This window comes from Prorops nasuta, unplaced genomic scaffold, assembly GCF_024137725.1.
Source record: "Prorops nasuta isolate Cenicafe-Biocafe unplaced genomic scaffold, Cenicafe_Pnas_1.2 PNAS00013, whole genome shotgun sequence".
NCBI classification, from domain to species: domain Eukaryota; kingdom Metazoa; phylum Arthropoda; class Insecta; order Hymenoptera; family Bethylidae; genus Prorops; species Prorops nasuta.
This window is the reverse complement of record NW_027116810.1, coordinates 5,256,874-5,271,226: the sequence shown is the minus strand read 5'-3', so window position 1 is coordinate 5,271,226 and position 14,353 is coordinate 5,256,874. Positions and strand designations below refer to the sequence as shown.

The window sequence follows — 14,353 nt, the reverse complement described above, 5'->3', positions numbered from 1 at the left end:
AGCTTTCCAAATAATGAAAAATTTTAAATTATTACTAAAATGTATAAAGTGGGTAATTTTTTATTTGACACATAGTATGTATTAGCAAAGTCTATAGTGTCGTTTCAAGTATTATAAATGCAATTTATTTTTTTATCATACGTTAAACATATATACAGGGACTTTTTCTAACAAAGGAGGATAGGAGATTCGTGTTAGTTGACTATAGCACTCGAAATGATGGAATCTGAGAGCTCTGATTGGTCAATATTGCGTAGTACAGTTCGGTTCAATAATCTTGCACCAGGCGAGGGGAAGCAGAAATCAGAGGGGCGAGGGGATATCTAGGGAGTTTGTCTGTAGCTGTCAAATGGCGCGATTAACCTTCAATTTTGGATCGTAAACAAAAATAATATTTTCGGAAAACGATTGCGGAAAAGAAGGAAGGATTTAATACATAACAGAGAAGACAAAATATATCAGATGAGTATAAATTAATAACAAAAAATGAAAATTATTGTGAATTTATAAGGAAATATACTTTGTGGTTATTTTATTTCAGTTACAGGCTAAATCCTATTCTTTATGAGCTTAAATCGCAGGAAAGAAATACTTAAAGACCAATGAATGAAAAAGGACTGATTTATAAAGCATTTCTGTGTGCATGGCCCAGTCATTTCTATAATTGTGACATAATGTTGTAATAGTGAATGTGTAAGCGATTACTGTGTATACAAAGAAATTTTATTACAAAATAATAATAATGTAGGATAATGTTTTGATTCCTATTATTATAAATTAAAGCTAGTTCAATCAAAATTTATTATTTTAATTTCTTCCTTAACCACACACAAATTCTATATGTAAATAATAATTATATATTCTTGTAGAACCTATCTTTAAGCTATTCTAACTAAATTGCAACTATTTTAAATCTGCAGGTCATAACTATTTACTTCAATGATTTTTTTTATTCAATGTGAGACAAATTGTGTAAAATTTCTGCTAATTTCTTATTGATCCGTCACATGCTTCCTCATCTCGTATGACATTTATTTGTCTTGATTGTTCCTTCTTCTTCTAGTTTTCAACACATATACCAATAATTCTCTAGATATTTTCAAATATGCTCAGATATATATATGCTTATTCTGCTGTCTAATTGTTTCTATAATAATTAGGATGATTGGTAAACTACTGCTGTATTAAATTTGTAGAATGAACACTGAACTTATTTGTTGGGTTGGTAAACGCATAAGTATAAGACTAGTTCCAGAGATCGTCCATGGTGCCAGCACTGTTGTTCCTCTTTCTTTTTAGGTCGACAGAGGCTCTTAGTGTTGTTGCTAAGCATGGCGTGCGAAAGGAAGCATGGTCCAAAAAGTGTATTATAAAATAACTGAATAAACGGAAAATAATAGAAACAAATAATAGCCATTTATTATACAAGCCAACATTATTGTACTTAAATATGTTTGGCACCTCATCCACATGATATCTTTTCCTTCCATTTGAGAGAATATTGTCGACCAATAAGTTTATGTATACTGCTGAGTTCATCTTGTATTCAGCTTCAAATTATACTTTCCAGCTACATATTTGAATATCCATTCCCAATATGCAATACTTATTTTATTATTCCTATTTGTTCATGAGACTTATCTGTCCTAAAACCTTAATTTATCCAGTCGCCATGTTTATATCTTATCATTTTCAGATGATTGACATATCTCTCTATCATTCCTGACAACATTATAATAAGAGTAAGGAAATAAGAGTATTCTATATTCAAAATATATATTCAAACACGTTGCTGGAAAACTACTTGAAGCTAAAAAATAAGATGAACTCAGTAATATACACATAACTTTCAAGGAACTTTATCTATCCAAGTATTATGAGAACATATCTCACAGAAGAGAGGCCCAATTTAAATAGCATCATTCAAACGCCCATTTTCCTAACTTAATAAGACAATGATTCAACAATCATTCCAATATTTATAAAATTAATTACAAATCAGCATAATCACCTTATCTGCGTGTATTTAAAAATGATAATAAAATTATTGTTATGTGTTGAAAACTAGAAGAAGAAGGAACAATCAAGACAAATAAATGTCATACGAGATGAGGAAGCATGTGACGGATCAATAAGAAATTAGCAGAAATTTTACACAATTTGTCTCACATTGAATAATAAAAATCATTGAAGTAAATAGTTATTACCTGCACAGATTTAAAATAGTTGCGATTTAGTTAGAGTAGCTTAAAGATAGGTTCTACAAGAATATATAATTACTATTTACGTATAGAATTTGTGTGTGGTTAAGGAAGAAATTAAAATAATAAATTTTAATTGAACTAGCTTTAATTTATAATAATAGGAATCAAAACATTATCCTACATTATGATTATTTTGTAATAAAATTTCTTTGTATACACAGTAATCGCTTACACATTCACTATTACAACATTATGTCACAATTATAGAAATGACTGGGCCATGCACACAGAAATGCTTTATAAATCAGTCCTTTTTCATTCATTGGTCTTTAAGTATTTCTTTCCTGCGATTTAAACTCTTAAAGAATAGGATTTAGCCTGTAACTGAAATAAAATAACCACAAAGTATATTTCCTTATAAATTCACAATAATTTTCATTTTTTGTTATTAATTTATACTCATCTGATATATTTTGTCTTCTTTGTTATGTATTAAATCCTTCCTTCTTTTCCGCAATCGTTTTCCGAAAATATTTCTTTTGTTTACGATCCAAAATTGAGGGTTAACGGGATCCCTCACGCGTGCTTTACCGACAGTACAAGTCAATAAACAATTCGTTTAATAAAAGTCAAATACGATGCAAATTGCAAAAACGGGCTTCTTTATGACAAGGTGCCAATTATAACGAGTCAATCGAGCTTAAAAAAACTCAAATCGGTTGAAGAATAACGCTGTACCGCTGTCCCGCGTTCTTGAAGTAGAAATAACCAAAAGTAACCTCTCTTCAAGAACGTGGCACAATGGTACAGGATTATTTTTCAACTAATTTGAGTGTTTTTAAGTTCGTTTGACTCGTTAGGACTGGCACATTGTCCTACAAACCCACGATTGTTCAATACGCTTTGCATTTGAATTATATTAACTTAATTGTTTATTGACTTGTACTGTCGGTAAAGCACGCGTGAGGGATCCCGTTAACGGGATCCCTTAAGCCCTCTGTAGCCAACATTACGGAACAAAAAACGAAGGAGAAGTGTCCAGCGCTATTTTTCAACCGATTTCAATGTTTTTGGGCTTGTTGGAATCGTTAGGACTCGCACCGTGTCATAAATAAAGCCGTATTTTCCAAAAAACGTAAAAAAAAATTGTTTAAAAATTCGCATTAATAATATTTAAACGCAAAACAAATCGAAAAATCGGGCTTCTTTATGACGAGGTGCCAGACCAAACGATTCCAACAAGCCCAAAAACATTGAAATCGGTTGAGAAATAGAGCCGTACCATTGCCCCGCGTTTTTGAGGTGGACGAAAACCAAAAATTTTTAGGAAGAAAGCTAGGCTTCCTCCCCTCTCGCGGCTCACGCTAACGTGTTCCCCCACTCCAGCATCGAAACTTACTGCAAAGCTTTCCTCATATTTACGCTATTCCCCTATCTGTAGCTATACACATATAAATACCGCTAAAATAATGTTGAGAACATTTCATTTCGCCGATATAATGAAATTGCTAAAAATGCAATTATCATTTTGAAATAAAATTGTAGAAAAGGAGATTTCGTAATGCTTGAAATATAAGGCATACGGCGAAACGCGGGACAATGGTACAGGCGTATTTCTCAATAGAATTTGATGAGACTAGTCATAACTAAAGCCATTCTTCATGTAGATTGTCCTAAAGAGCTCGCATTTTCGATAAAGCTTATAGTTTTCCAGTTATGAGCGATTGAGGATGGACGTGCGCAACAGCTGATCTAAGCGGGAGAGGAAATATGTATTTGTGCGCCGTGCAACTTCAATCGTTCATAGCTGAAAAACTATAAGCTTTACCGAAAATGCGAGCTCTTTAGGACAATCTACATGATGAATGGCTTTAATTATTACTAGTTTCATCAAATTATGTTGAAAAATACGACTTTACCATTGTCCCGCGTTTCGCCGTATGCCCTATATTTCAAGCATTACGAAATCTCCTTTTCTACAATTTTATTTCAAAATGATAATTGCATTTTTAGCAATTTCATTATATCGGCAAGATGAAATGTTCTCAACATTATTTTAGCAGTATTTATATATGTATAGCTACAGATAGGAGAATAGCGTAAATATGAGAGGAAAGCTTCGCAGTAAGGTTCGATGCTAGAGTGGGGGAACACGTTAGCGTGATCCGCGAGAGGGGAGGAAGCCTAGCCTGCCTAGCTTCCTTCCTAAAAATTTTTGCTTTTCGTCCACCTCAGAAACGCGGGACAATGGTACGGCTCTATTTCTCAACCGATTTCAATGTTTTTGGGCTCGTTGGAATCGTTAGGTTTGGCACCTCGTCATAAAGAAGCCCGATTTTTCAATTTGTTTTGCGTTTAAATATTATTAATGCAAATTTTTAAACAATTTTATTTTTTTTACGTTTTTTGGAAAATACGGCTTTATTTATGACACGGTGCGAGTCCTAACAATTCCAACAAGCCAAAAAACATTGAAATCGGTCGAAAAATAGCGCTGGACAATTCTCTCTCGTTTTTCGTTCCGTAATGTTGGCTACAGAGGGCTTGAGGGATCCCGTTAACGGGATCCCTCATGCCTACTTTACCGACAGTGCAAGTCAATAAACAATTAAGTTAATATAATTCAAATGCGAAGCAAATTGAACAATCGGGCATTTGTAGGATAATGTGCCAGTCCTATAACGAGTCAAACGAACTTAAAAACACTCAAATTAGTTGAAAAATAACGCTGTACCATTGTGCCGCGTTCTTGAAGAGAGGTTACTTTTGGTTATTTCCACTTCAAGAACGCGGGACAGTGGTACAGCGTCATTCTTCATCCGATTTGAGTTTTTTTAAGCTGGATTGATTCGTTAGAATTGGCACCTTGTCATAAAGAAGCGCGTTTTTGCAATTTGTTTCGCATTTTACTTTTATTAAACGAATTGTTTATTGACTTGTACTGTCGGTAAAGCACGCGTGAGGGATCCCGTTAATCGCGTCATTTGACAGCTACGGACAAAATCCCTAGAAATCCCTTCGCCCCTCAGATTCCTACTTCCCCTCCCTGACGCAAGATTTCTGCACCCAACGTACAACATAATAGCTGAACAACACAGGATTCAATTTCCCACTATACTCCTAGAAGAGCAAATGGCTGTATTCACGATAGAAGAATTTAATTTGCTTATCCATATTTTACTTTCGTTATTTAACGGTATTTTATATTTCATTATGGTAAACTCAGACAATATTATTCATGATTTACTAGTAAAAAAATATATCTTACACTTGTATTTTATTGTGAAATGATTTACTAAGTAAAGAGGGCAGACAGATGACAAAAGGTTTATTCAGTTTTCCTTTATTTTGTTTTCATCAAAGTACATATAACACGTGCTGTTAAACTTAAATTATTCCCTCATCATTTTTTCTTTCTGTTTAGCTAGCTTCTTTTTGCTCAATTTCTTTTTTGAAGGTTCTTCTTCTGCTGCTTTTGGTACCATATCTTCCTTTTCAGTCAAGATAACTTCAATATGGCATGGTGAACTCATATAAGCTGTAAAAATAAAACTGTTTTTATAAACTTATATACATATAATTTTGTTTCTTTAATCTAAAGTTAAAATAGGCAAAGACACAGGCTGTTTTCTCAGCAGTCTTATCCTATAATCGATGGAACAATAATTTTAAATATTAGGGTTTTCCAGCACACTTGACAATAAGAAATTTCTGCTGTTTACTAAGATAGATTAAGCTGTTACATTTCAAAGCTATTTAGTATAAGGTAAAATATTTAATGAATTCAGTGTGTTTTTCTAATGGCCTCTGTCTACAAATTTAAAGGCTAACTTTAATTTTTTTTAATAGAAACTACTTTTTTTATTGTAGAATAATATGATTAATTTTAAGATTTTTTATGTTACTATATTGACCGTGTTCTAAAATTCACAGCCAGTACTGCGGACATTGTTATATCTTTGTCAAGAATGAAGCATTGAAAGAAGACAATAGGATATTCACAGTACTGGCAGTGAATTCTAGAACACGGCCATTAATGTATCAGAAAAAATTGCATAAGAGCGCATATAAAAAATATTATTTTACCAAAATGACACATATTGTTAAGAAATATTCATCTTTTACAAGCAGTTTTAATAATAAAACAAGCAAGCCTCGTATACAATAGAACACAGAAGAAATCTGGAAAACTAGCAATCAGAATTTGCATTCCTTTCAAATTATTGCTCATTCTGTTATACAAAAGACTTACCCGTTATATGGTTTAAATGGCCCTAATGCACTAATTAAATGTAAAATTAAATATTCATATAGAGAGACTTCTGATTCTCATAAACCAATTAAAAGAATATCCAGCTAAAAATATAGTTTTGTAAATAAAATAAAGAATAGCCTTAAAATGCAAAAAAATACCAAAATTAAGCTACAATTTATTCACATAATTTCAATTTCTGATAAATTTACCAGGGAGATTTGTAATCTAAACAAAGTATATACAATATCTAAAAACAATTATAAATTCTACATTCTTAAATTTATTATTTTACATGTTTCAGCAATATTTATAGAAACTTAAAAAAAAAAAAAGAATATTCAAAAATTAGTATTTTTCTAAGTCAAGGGGAAGACTTAATTTAAACAGTTAAAAATGTACTCATTAACTTGTGTTCAGAAATACAACCCAGGTTCACTCAGCGAATCTAATGTGATTTGGTACTATGGATAGAGTACATCTGCAAGCCATAATAAGATCCTCTAGGTGCATCTGGGTGGTATTTCTAAACATACGCTTATAGTATACTTCTCTATTTCCAAACAAAAAATATAATTAAATATGTATTTTAAAAAATACCTATATTTTAAGTTGTACAAAACAAAAAATTTGTGAGCATAAACATGATTGGTTTTTCATATTAATTAGTATAACTGTATTTATTGAAATATTTGATTTTAATGTTACTTCTGCTAGATAATTAATAGAGAATATAAAAAATGTATTTTAAATTTTAACCATACTCAATTTTTCTACGATTCTTTGAAACCTCTATATTTTCAAAAAATTCTTTTATTGAAAATTTGAAAAATATTAACTAATAAATTCAACAATTAAAAATAATTTGCTTATTTTTGTGCCATTTTACATATTATTTATCAATTTCTATTCATGCTACCGACTTTTAATAACTTGGATAGAATGACTGCAAATGTGTAACTTCATATTGATTAGTTTTGACCTTTAATATTTTTTCTGTAATAAGTACTGTACATATTTCAAATGATTATGTTGCTAAAACATTTTTATTTCTAATGCCAAGTGCCAAATTATTGAAATTTATACACAGAATGCTTAATTAGTAAGTATATTTTAATATGTTATACAAGAACTCAAAGTTTGATTTATTGAACCTTGACGCAGCCATATTTAGCAGGTTCCATTTATACTACATTTAATTCTCATGACAATTCAATAAATTCATGCATAGTAAGTGATTTAAAAAAAAAAAAATACATTTTTTTCATCAACTCCCTTGTTAAAACATTGTTGATATTTAGTGATTGTAATATTTTGGTCAGATGTCATTTTTGCAATTTAGGCATTGATGTTTCAAATTAAGGAACTTTTAAAACATAATAAATATCTAATTAATGACTAAATAAAGAAATAATATCAGCATCCTTTTTTAAAAATGCATTCGTTTCATACAAACTTATGAGATTAGCATGTGCTAAATATAAACCCTATATACAATTCAAACCTATCAAATTTAAAATTTTGTTTTAGAATGAGGTAAGGCTTAAGCAATTTATTTAAAAATAAGTTGAGTAGATCTGGGATAAATTCTTACAAATATAAATATTTACTTACGATTAATGCGGCCATGTGCCCTATAAGTTCTTCTTCTAAGGCAAGGAGCATGATTTACTTGAATATGATCAATAATAAGACGATCAATATCAAGGCCTCTAAGATCAGCATTACTTTCAGCATTCTTTAGCAATTGTAATAAAAATTCTGCAGATTTTTTTGGCCAGCGACCTATCAAAGAAATAAGTTAATTTTGGTCAAAAAAAGCTTTCAGAATTAATAAAATGTCTAAAATAAATCACAAATTAAAAATATTATTTACCCTGCGTTGTGCCAAACTGCTTGGCTTGTGCACATCTTCCCACACCGCCATTAAATCTACGGAATGGTACACACTCTTTATGCTCTGCTATGTTTTTCAAATATCTTTGAGCTCGACGTAAAGCCATGTGCTTAATTGCACGTGCTGTCTCATGAGTATTCTGAAAACATATATAAGAGTAATATTATCTACTTTGTCTAACAAAGCTTCTATATATAAATACTTAAATCAGTGTTACAATGCTTGTAAACTTACTTTAAAATGTACGCGTAAATTGGATCCGCGTGCCTTGCAAGATTTTGAAGCATTAACGGGTTCGTGACTATAACGTCCCATGATGATTTCTAAAGGGCATAAAACCAGATAATACTTTAGGTTAATTTATACACATGTAAATATAAATATTTATTTACTTAAAACCAATTTACGTAAATGATATTAAAAACATTAGGAATGCTAAGGGTAATACATTGTGAAAATTTTGGGAATAATTTTACGGATGTAAGCAGATTATAAAAAGAAAGATAACCACATTACCTTTCGATGCCACGAATTTAAAATAAAAGATGGTGTTGCTGAAGAATGACTTTCACCAGAGTGTGAGAGGAAAAGTTGAGGGTATGTGTTCCATAGTCTCATTCTAAGTACGATTCGACAAAGTGGCAGTGATGCAATATCTAGAAAAAATTCCTAGATGGTCTCGGATCTAGGGGCATGTTCAGAAATTACTGGCCAGGCGTCGCGCCACCTGTTGGAAATAAAAATAAAGTTGGCAGTAATATAAAAATATTTATCGGCCAGAAATTGGTATTAGTGAGAATTGATGGTGATCGGGGGGGTGTTTCTTTTCTGCGGATTGGATCGGATCGGATTGGCAGGAGCCGTTGTAAGGGTTGTTATGTCCTGTAGTGGGATTCTGTAACTCTTAGCGACAACTTTCGGTATCGTTAAGTCCAGTTACCGACAGAAATCGCTAAGTGCGATTCTGTAACTCACGGTCGTATTCACAGTCGTTCCTCCAACTTGTAACGTCTGTAACGTCTCTCTCTCTCTCTCTGTAGTGGGATTCTGTAACTCTTAGCGACAACTTTTGGTATCGTTAAGTCCAGTTATCGACAGAAATCGCTAAGTGCGATTCTGTAACTCAGAGTCAGCGATGATTGTCGCTTGTAATGTCGGTACTGTCGGTAACCTACCGAATCCTACCGAATAAACGTACCTTTCCTTTTTAAGAAAACTCTCAGTTCAATCTTAGTTAAGCGACGGAGTTACGAACAATTGAAGTTAATATAAATTGTACTAAACCGAATCATTTAGCTGAGAATTGATATTTCACTGAGTTTTTTATTGAAAGGAAAACTAATAATATCGTTATAACTTAACAACGACCGAGATAGATGTCGCTAGAGGTTCAGCGGTACTAATATAAAATTTATCCGACGAATAACTTTAATAAACCTTTGCTTTTCCTTGCACGTATTCCACCAAAAACTCACAATGCTCGTAATAAATAATATATACCACATCAACTATTATATTGTGAGTGTTTTTGGCCTCAAGTGGGTCAAACCCCTTAACGACAGCTGTCGGTATCGCTAACTACCGACAGTTATCGCTTGCGCTAACGAATGAGCGATTCTGTAACTTTAGCTTTACGACAATAGTCGGTGCAACTCATATTTGTACGATAACGATAAAATTCGTTAAGGTTCTAGGGAAGTTGGTAATATTGGTGTATTTAATACCAACCGAAATATGAATTTTTGTGTTACTTGACTATATCAATTTTGACTATAGCAATTCTTACTATAGCAAAATTATCATATTTTATTTAAAAGAAGTATTAAAACGTAAGTATATTTTAATTAAAATAAGTATTAAAAATTAATGTTTTAACATTTTTTTGAGTTAGACAATGTACAGTTAGTGCCTGTGTGCTATAGTTAAATAATACAATTAATTCTATATTTTAGAGAAAACCTCTGCATATATATATATATATATATATATAGTTATTTTTAAATATAAAAATTGGAAAAATATTAAATTTTATTTCCTACGATTTTTACTGTAAGCCTTAATTTATAAAGAAAATTTATTGTAAGTACTTTTTTGTGATTTCTGAATATTAATTTAAGAAATATTTGTGACATTTATTATATTTACTTTCTCGGTAAACTTCTACCGACGCCTATCACGGTCGTCGTTAAGTTAACGATAGAATTCGGTAGCGACCGCCCTTTTTAACGACAATTATCGAAAACTTTGTGTTACAGAATCGCTCTTAGCGATATCTCTCGGTAACTCGATTCAATTACCGAAAGTTGTCGATAACTAGTTACTGAATCCATATAGACGGAAGTTACAGAATCGCTCTTTTCGTTACTGCAAGCGACAACTATCGGTAGTTAGCGATACCGACAATCATCGCTGGGAAGTTACAGAATCCCAGCGCTGGGAGTATATACTATGGCAACCAGCCGATTTTAACGAAATAGTGGGGGGAACTAAGTCATGCGCCTGGGTTCAGCGCGCACCCCCCACTCCAAGGGTTAGAGGGTCCAGCTCTAGGTGAAGAAACGTAGCAATTAAGTTTCGAACGATGATTCATTCTAATTTCTTCTTTAAGTCAAGCTACACTGTTTTTTCTTAATTCGATTTGCTTCAACTTCGTTTGAACTACTTGTATTTTAGTTAGTATCTACTTTCACTGTATTCATTATTCTTACTCTAATTATATTTTTTGCTCAATTATTAAGTGAAATTGGTTTTTACATTATTTGCATTTTTCACCCTCATCATCAAAGAAGCCAAGGCCCAACAGAATACAGGTATAAATCTCCGAATTTTCATTCATACGAACTATCGTATCGCGTCCGGTCCCGGGCAAACTAGTCCAACGTATAGTGCCCGAAACGGTAAATCTACGAACGGTACTGTTTTGTACCTTAAAATCAATCCTCGTGAACCAAGACGTTACAAAATTGGTGTCAGAAGTGGGATACGCGATTCGGAAAATGAACAAAATCCCAAATAAGTAAGAAAATGTCCAACGGTAAAGGTCTGACCTCAGTCCATTTCGACCAATTACAGGCGGAATTAGTAAATAGTAATCATAGGGTTAAGGAACTAGAACTAGAATTAGAAAAGAAAAGGGGTGGGTTATCACAGGACGAGGTCGAGCTACTGCGGATAGAGAGACAAAATAGGGACAAGAAAATGCGCGAAATGGAGAAAACGATCGAGGTGTTATCCGCGAGGCAGGGAAATCCTGAGGAGATTGAATACCTCTGTGCAAAAATTGACGCGTTAGAAAAAGAAATCGGAGAAAGGGACAGGCGCGAGGAAAATCAGGAGGCTGTTATCAGCAGGCTAAGGAGCTTTGTAGTACAAAACGATAATGAGCGCGCCGTCAGGTATAACGAGGACAGGAATGACTGGTTAGATAGAGAAAGAACGCCACTTAGTGTAAACTCCCAAGATCCGTATTTGAGCCCTTACAAGGCAATCAAGCTCGTAACCCCGTTCGACGGAAAAAACAGCGAACTCCGAAAACAACTGATGAGTTGCCGACGGATCAAGTCACAGGTTGCCCCCGAAATGCACAGAGCTTTCGTGGAATTACTGGCAAACGAGCTACAGGGAACAGCGGGAAGGGTTACTTTGGGAACCCGATTCGATTCATACGAAGAGTATGAACATCACCTGAAAAGGTTGTTCGGCGTAAACAAATCGGTAAATGGGTACTTAGGAGAATTAAGCATTATGAAACAACAATCTCGCGAAAATTTACTCGATTACATAGGCCGTTTCAAGTTAATTTCCACCGCGTTAATAGAAGGGGTGGAGGATGAGTCTCAGGGCTCACCACCTGTGGGTATTATGCGGAAACACGAGAATGACATCTTAAAGTCATTTGTTGACGGCCTACGAGACGATCTGCATTTGAGAGTGCGAATGTCCAGATACGGGGACTTAAAAGAGGCGATTTCCAACGCCGTTGAGATAGATCGCGATTTACAGCCTAAAAAGAGATCAGGAAACGCTGAACAACGACAACCAGCAACATCACCTCAAACCGGGAGGAATAATCAGAACTCTTCACCACCTGGAGTTCGGGAAATATGTCGTTATTGCAAAAACCAGGGTTACGATATATCGGTCTGTAAGAAACTCGCTTACAGAAAAGCCACGCAGGGTCCAAACCCCCATGCCGTTCCTTTCACTCCCAATCCGCCGAATAATTCGACTAACCATAATCAGAGTAACCAAACGTGGAATGACTCTAACAGCCCGCGGTATAATTCCTCACATCCTTCCCCGGGAAACAACCGACAGTACCCTGTGAGGTTTATGCAATCGGACCAACCAACCCTCGAAGCAAACCAAAATCCGGCGAATGAATATCAACATCCTCCACAACCGTTAGAACAATACCCGAGTGAAAACGTTCATAACTACGCGAGCAATTACAATGGTAATAATGAGCCTCTACCCGGACATTTTTTAGACCAAGACCTGCCGGGACCTTCGCCGGGTCAGAATTAAAAATTGCCACTATCAAGTTAAACTGCAACAAACACCGGAGTGTCGAGTGTATAACCGAGTCTTTGTTAAACCCGGCGGAATTCTTATTAGACACGGGAGCCCAAGTAAACGTTATAAAACTCCGCAAATTACCACACCATGGGTTTAATAGCTCCGAAATCCTATCGTTAACAGGGATCACGGAAGGAAAGTTGGTCACTTTGGGCTCGATTAGAATAAACCTGTTTGGAACGTCTGCCAAGTTCCATGTAGTTTCAGATTCTTTCCCCATTAAATATGACGGCATCCTCGGGGATGAATTCTTTGCGCACAATGAGGTGCAAATTAATTACGAAGGAAAATGCTTGAAAATGAACGGCATCACCATACCGTTCAAAATTCCAGAAGTAATCTCGCTGCCTGCTAGGACGTGTAGCCCTTTTAAATTTCGGATAGGCAACCCGGAAATGAAGAGGGGGTGGGTCCCCAGGATTAATCTTCTCCAGGGGCTATATGTGGGAGAAGCTTTAGTTACCAATTCCGAAGGGTATGCCCATGTCGCTGCCCTTAATATTAATGAAGACGATGTGTTGGCTGAAGTTCCTACTGTGGAGCTTCTTGAATATAACGGGGTGAATAGCGAAACACCACCGTCCTCTGAATCCTCTGAATCCTCTGAATCCGCTGAATTTCAAAATATTTTCCAGATTTCTAGTAGCAGTAGGTTAGGGTTAAATTTAAATCTAGATAGTTTAAACACTGAAGAAAGGAAGTACGTAACGGATTTAGTTTCAAAACACATAGAAAATTTCAGAAGACCAGGGGGCCAATTAGGCCCAGCCAACACTCCAGAATGCTCTTTCGATACCATTGATGAAATCCCAGTCCATACTAAACAATACAGGTTCCCTCCTATTCACAAGACCGAAATAAACCCACAAATACAAGAGTTACTAGATAACGACATCATTGAACCCTCATTCTCTCCTTTTAATTCCCCTGTCTGGATTGTCCCAAAAAAAGAAGACGCCGATGGTAATAAGCGTTGGCGCATGATGATAGACTTTCGCCACTTGAACAAGAAAACCATAGCCGATAGATATCCACTGCCTAACATTACGGAAATCTTGGATCAACTAGGAGAGGCTAAATATTTCACGATACTAGATCTGGCATCGGGTTTTCATCAAATCGAAATGTCTAAAAAGGACGCTCACAAAACCGTTTTCTCTACCCCCCACGGACACTACCAGTTTAAACGAATGCCATTCGGCCTGAAAAATGCCCCAGCCACGTTTCAACGCGTCATGGACTCGGTGCTAGCGGGGTTACAAGGGACAGAATTGTTCGTTTATATGGATGACATCGTTATTTATGCCAGAACCCTCCAAGAGCACACAGTAAAAGTCGAGAGGTTGATGAAAAGACTAAGGGACGCTAATCTTAAACTATAGCATGAGAAATGCAGTTTTCTGAGGAAAGAAGTGGTATATT

At 34.7% G+C, this 14,353-nt stretch overlaps 1 protein-coding gene across 1 annotated transcript; it reads right to left on the bottom strand.

The window, feature by feature from the left end:
• Nucleotides 1–5,531: 5,531 nt before the first annotated feature.
• RpL17 (ribosomal protein L17) lies at nucleotides 5,532–8,937 on the bottom strand. Its single transcript, XM_066734608.1, has 5 exons — nucleotides 8,870–8,937; nucleotides 8,588–8,676; nucleotides 8,333–8,492; nucleotides 8,071–8,241; nucleotides 5,532–5,742 (listed from the first exon to the last, which is right to left on the bottom strand). The coding sequence occupies exons 2-5, from the start codon at nucleotides 8,666–8,668 to the stop codon at nucleotides 5,597–5,599; spliced, it is 558 nt and encodes a 185-aa protein (XP_066590705.1). The 5' UTR covers nucleotides 8,669–8,676; nucleotides 8,870–8,937; the 3' UTR covers nucleotides 5,532–5,596.
• Nucleotides 8,938–14,353: the final 5,416 nt, after the last annotated feature.

Bases quoted from the DNA above. Each gene is read 5' to 3' on its own strand.
- RpL17 (XM_066734608.1), bottom strand. From the start codon at position 8,668: ATGGGACGTTATAGTCACGAACCCGTTAATGCTTCAAAATCTTGCAAG. The intron at 8,493-8,587 runs GTAAGTTTACAA...ATATGTTTTCAG, and splicing joins ATTTACGCGTACATTTTAAA to AATACTCATGAGACAGCACG. The intron at 8,242-8,332 runs GTAAATAATATT...TTTCTTTGATAG, and splicing joins GCAGTTTGGCACAACGCAGG to GTCGCTGGCCAAAAAAATCT.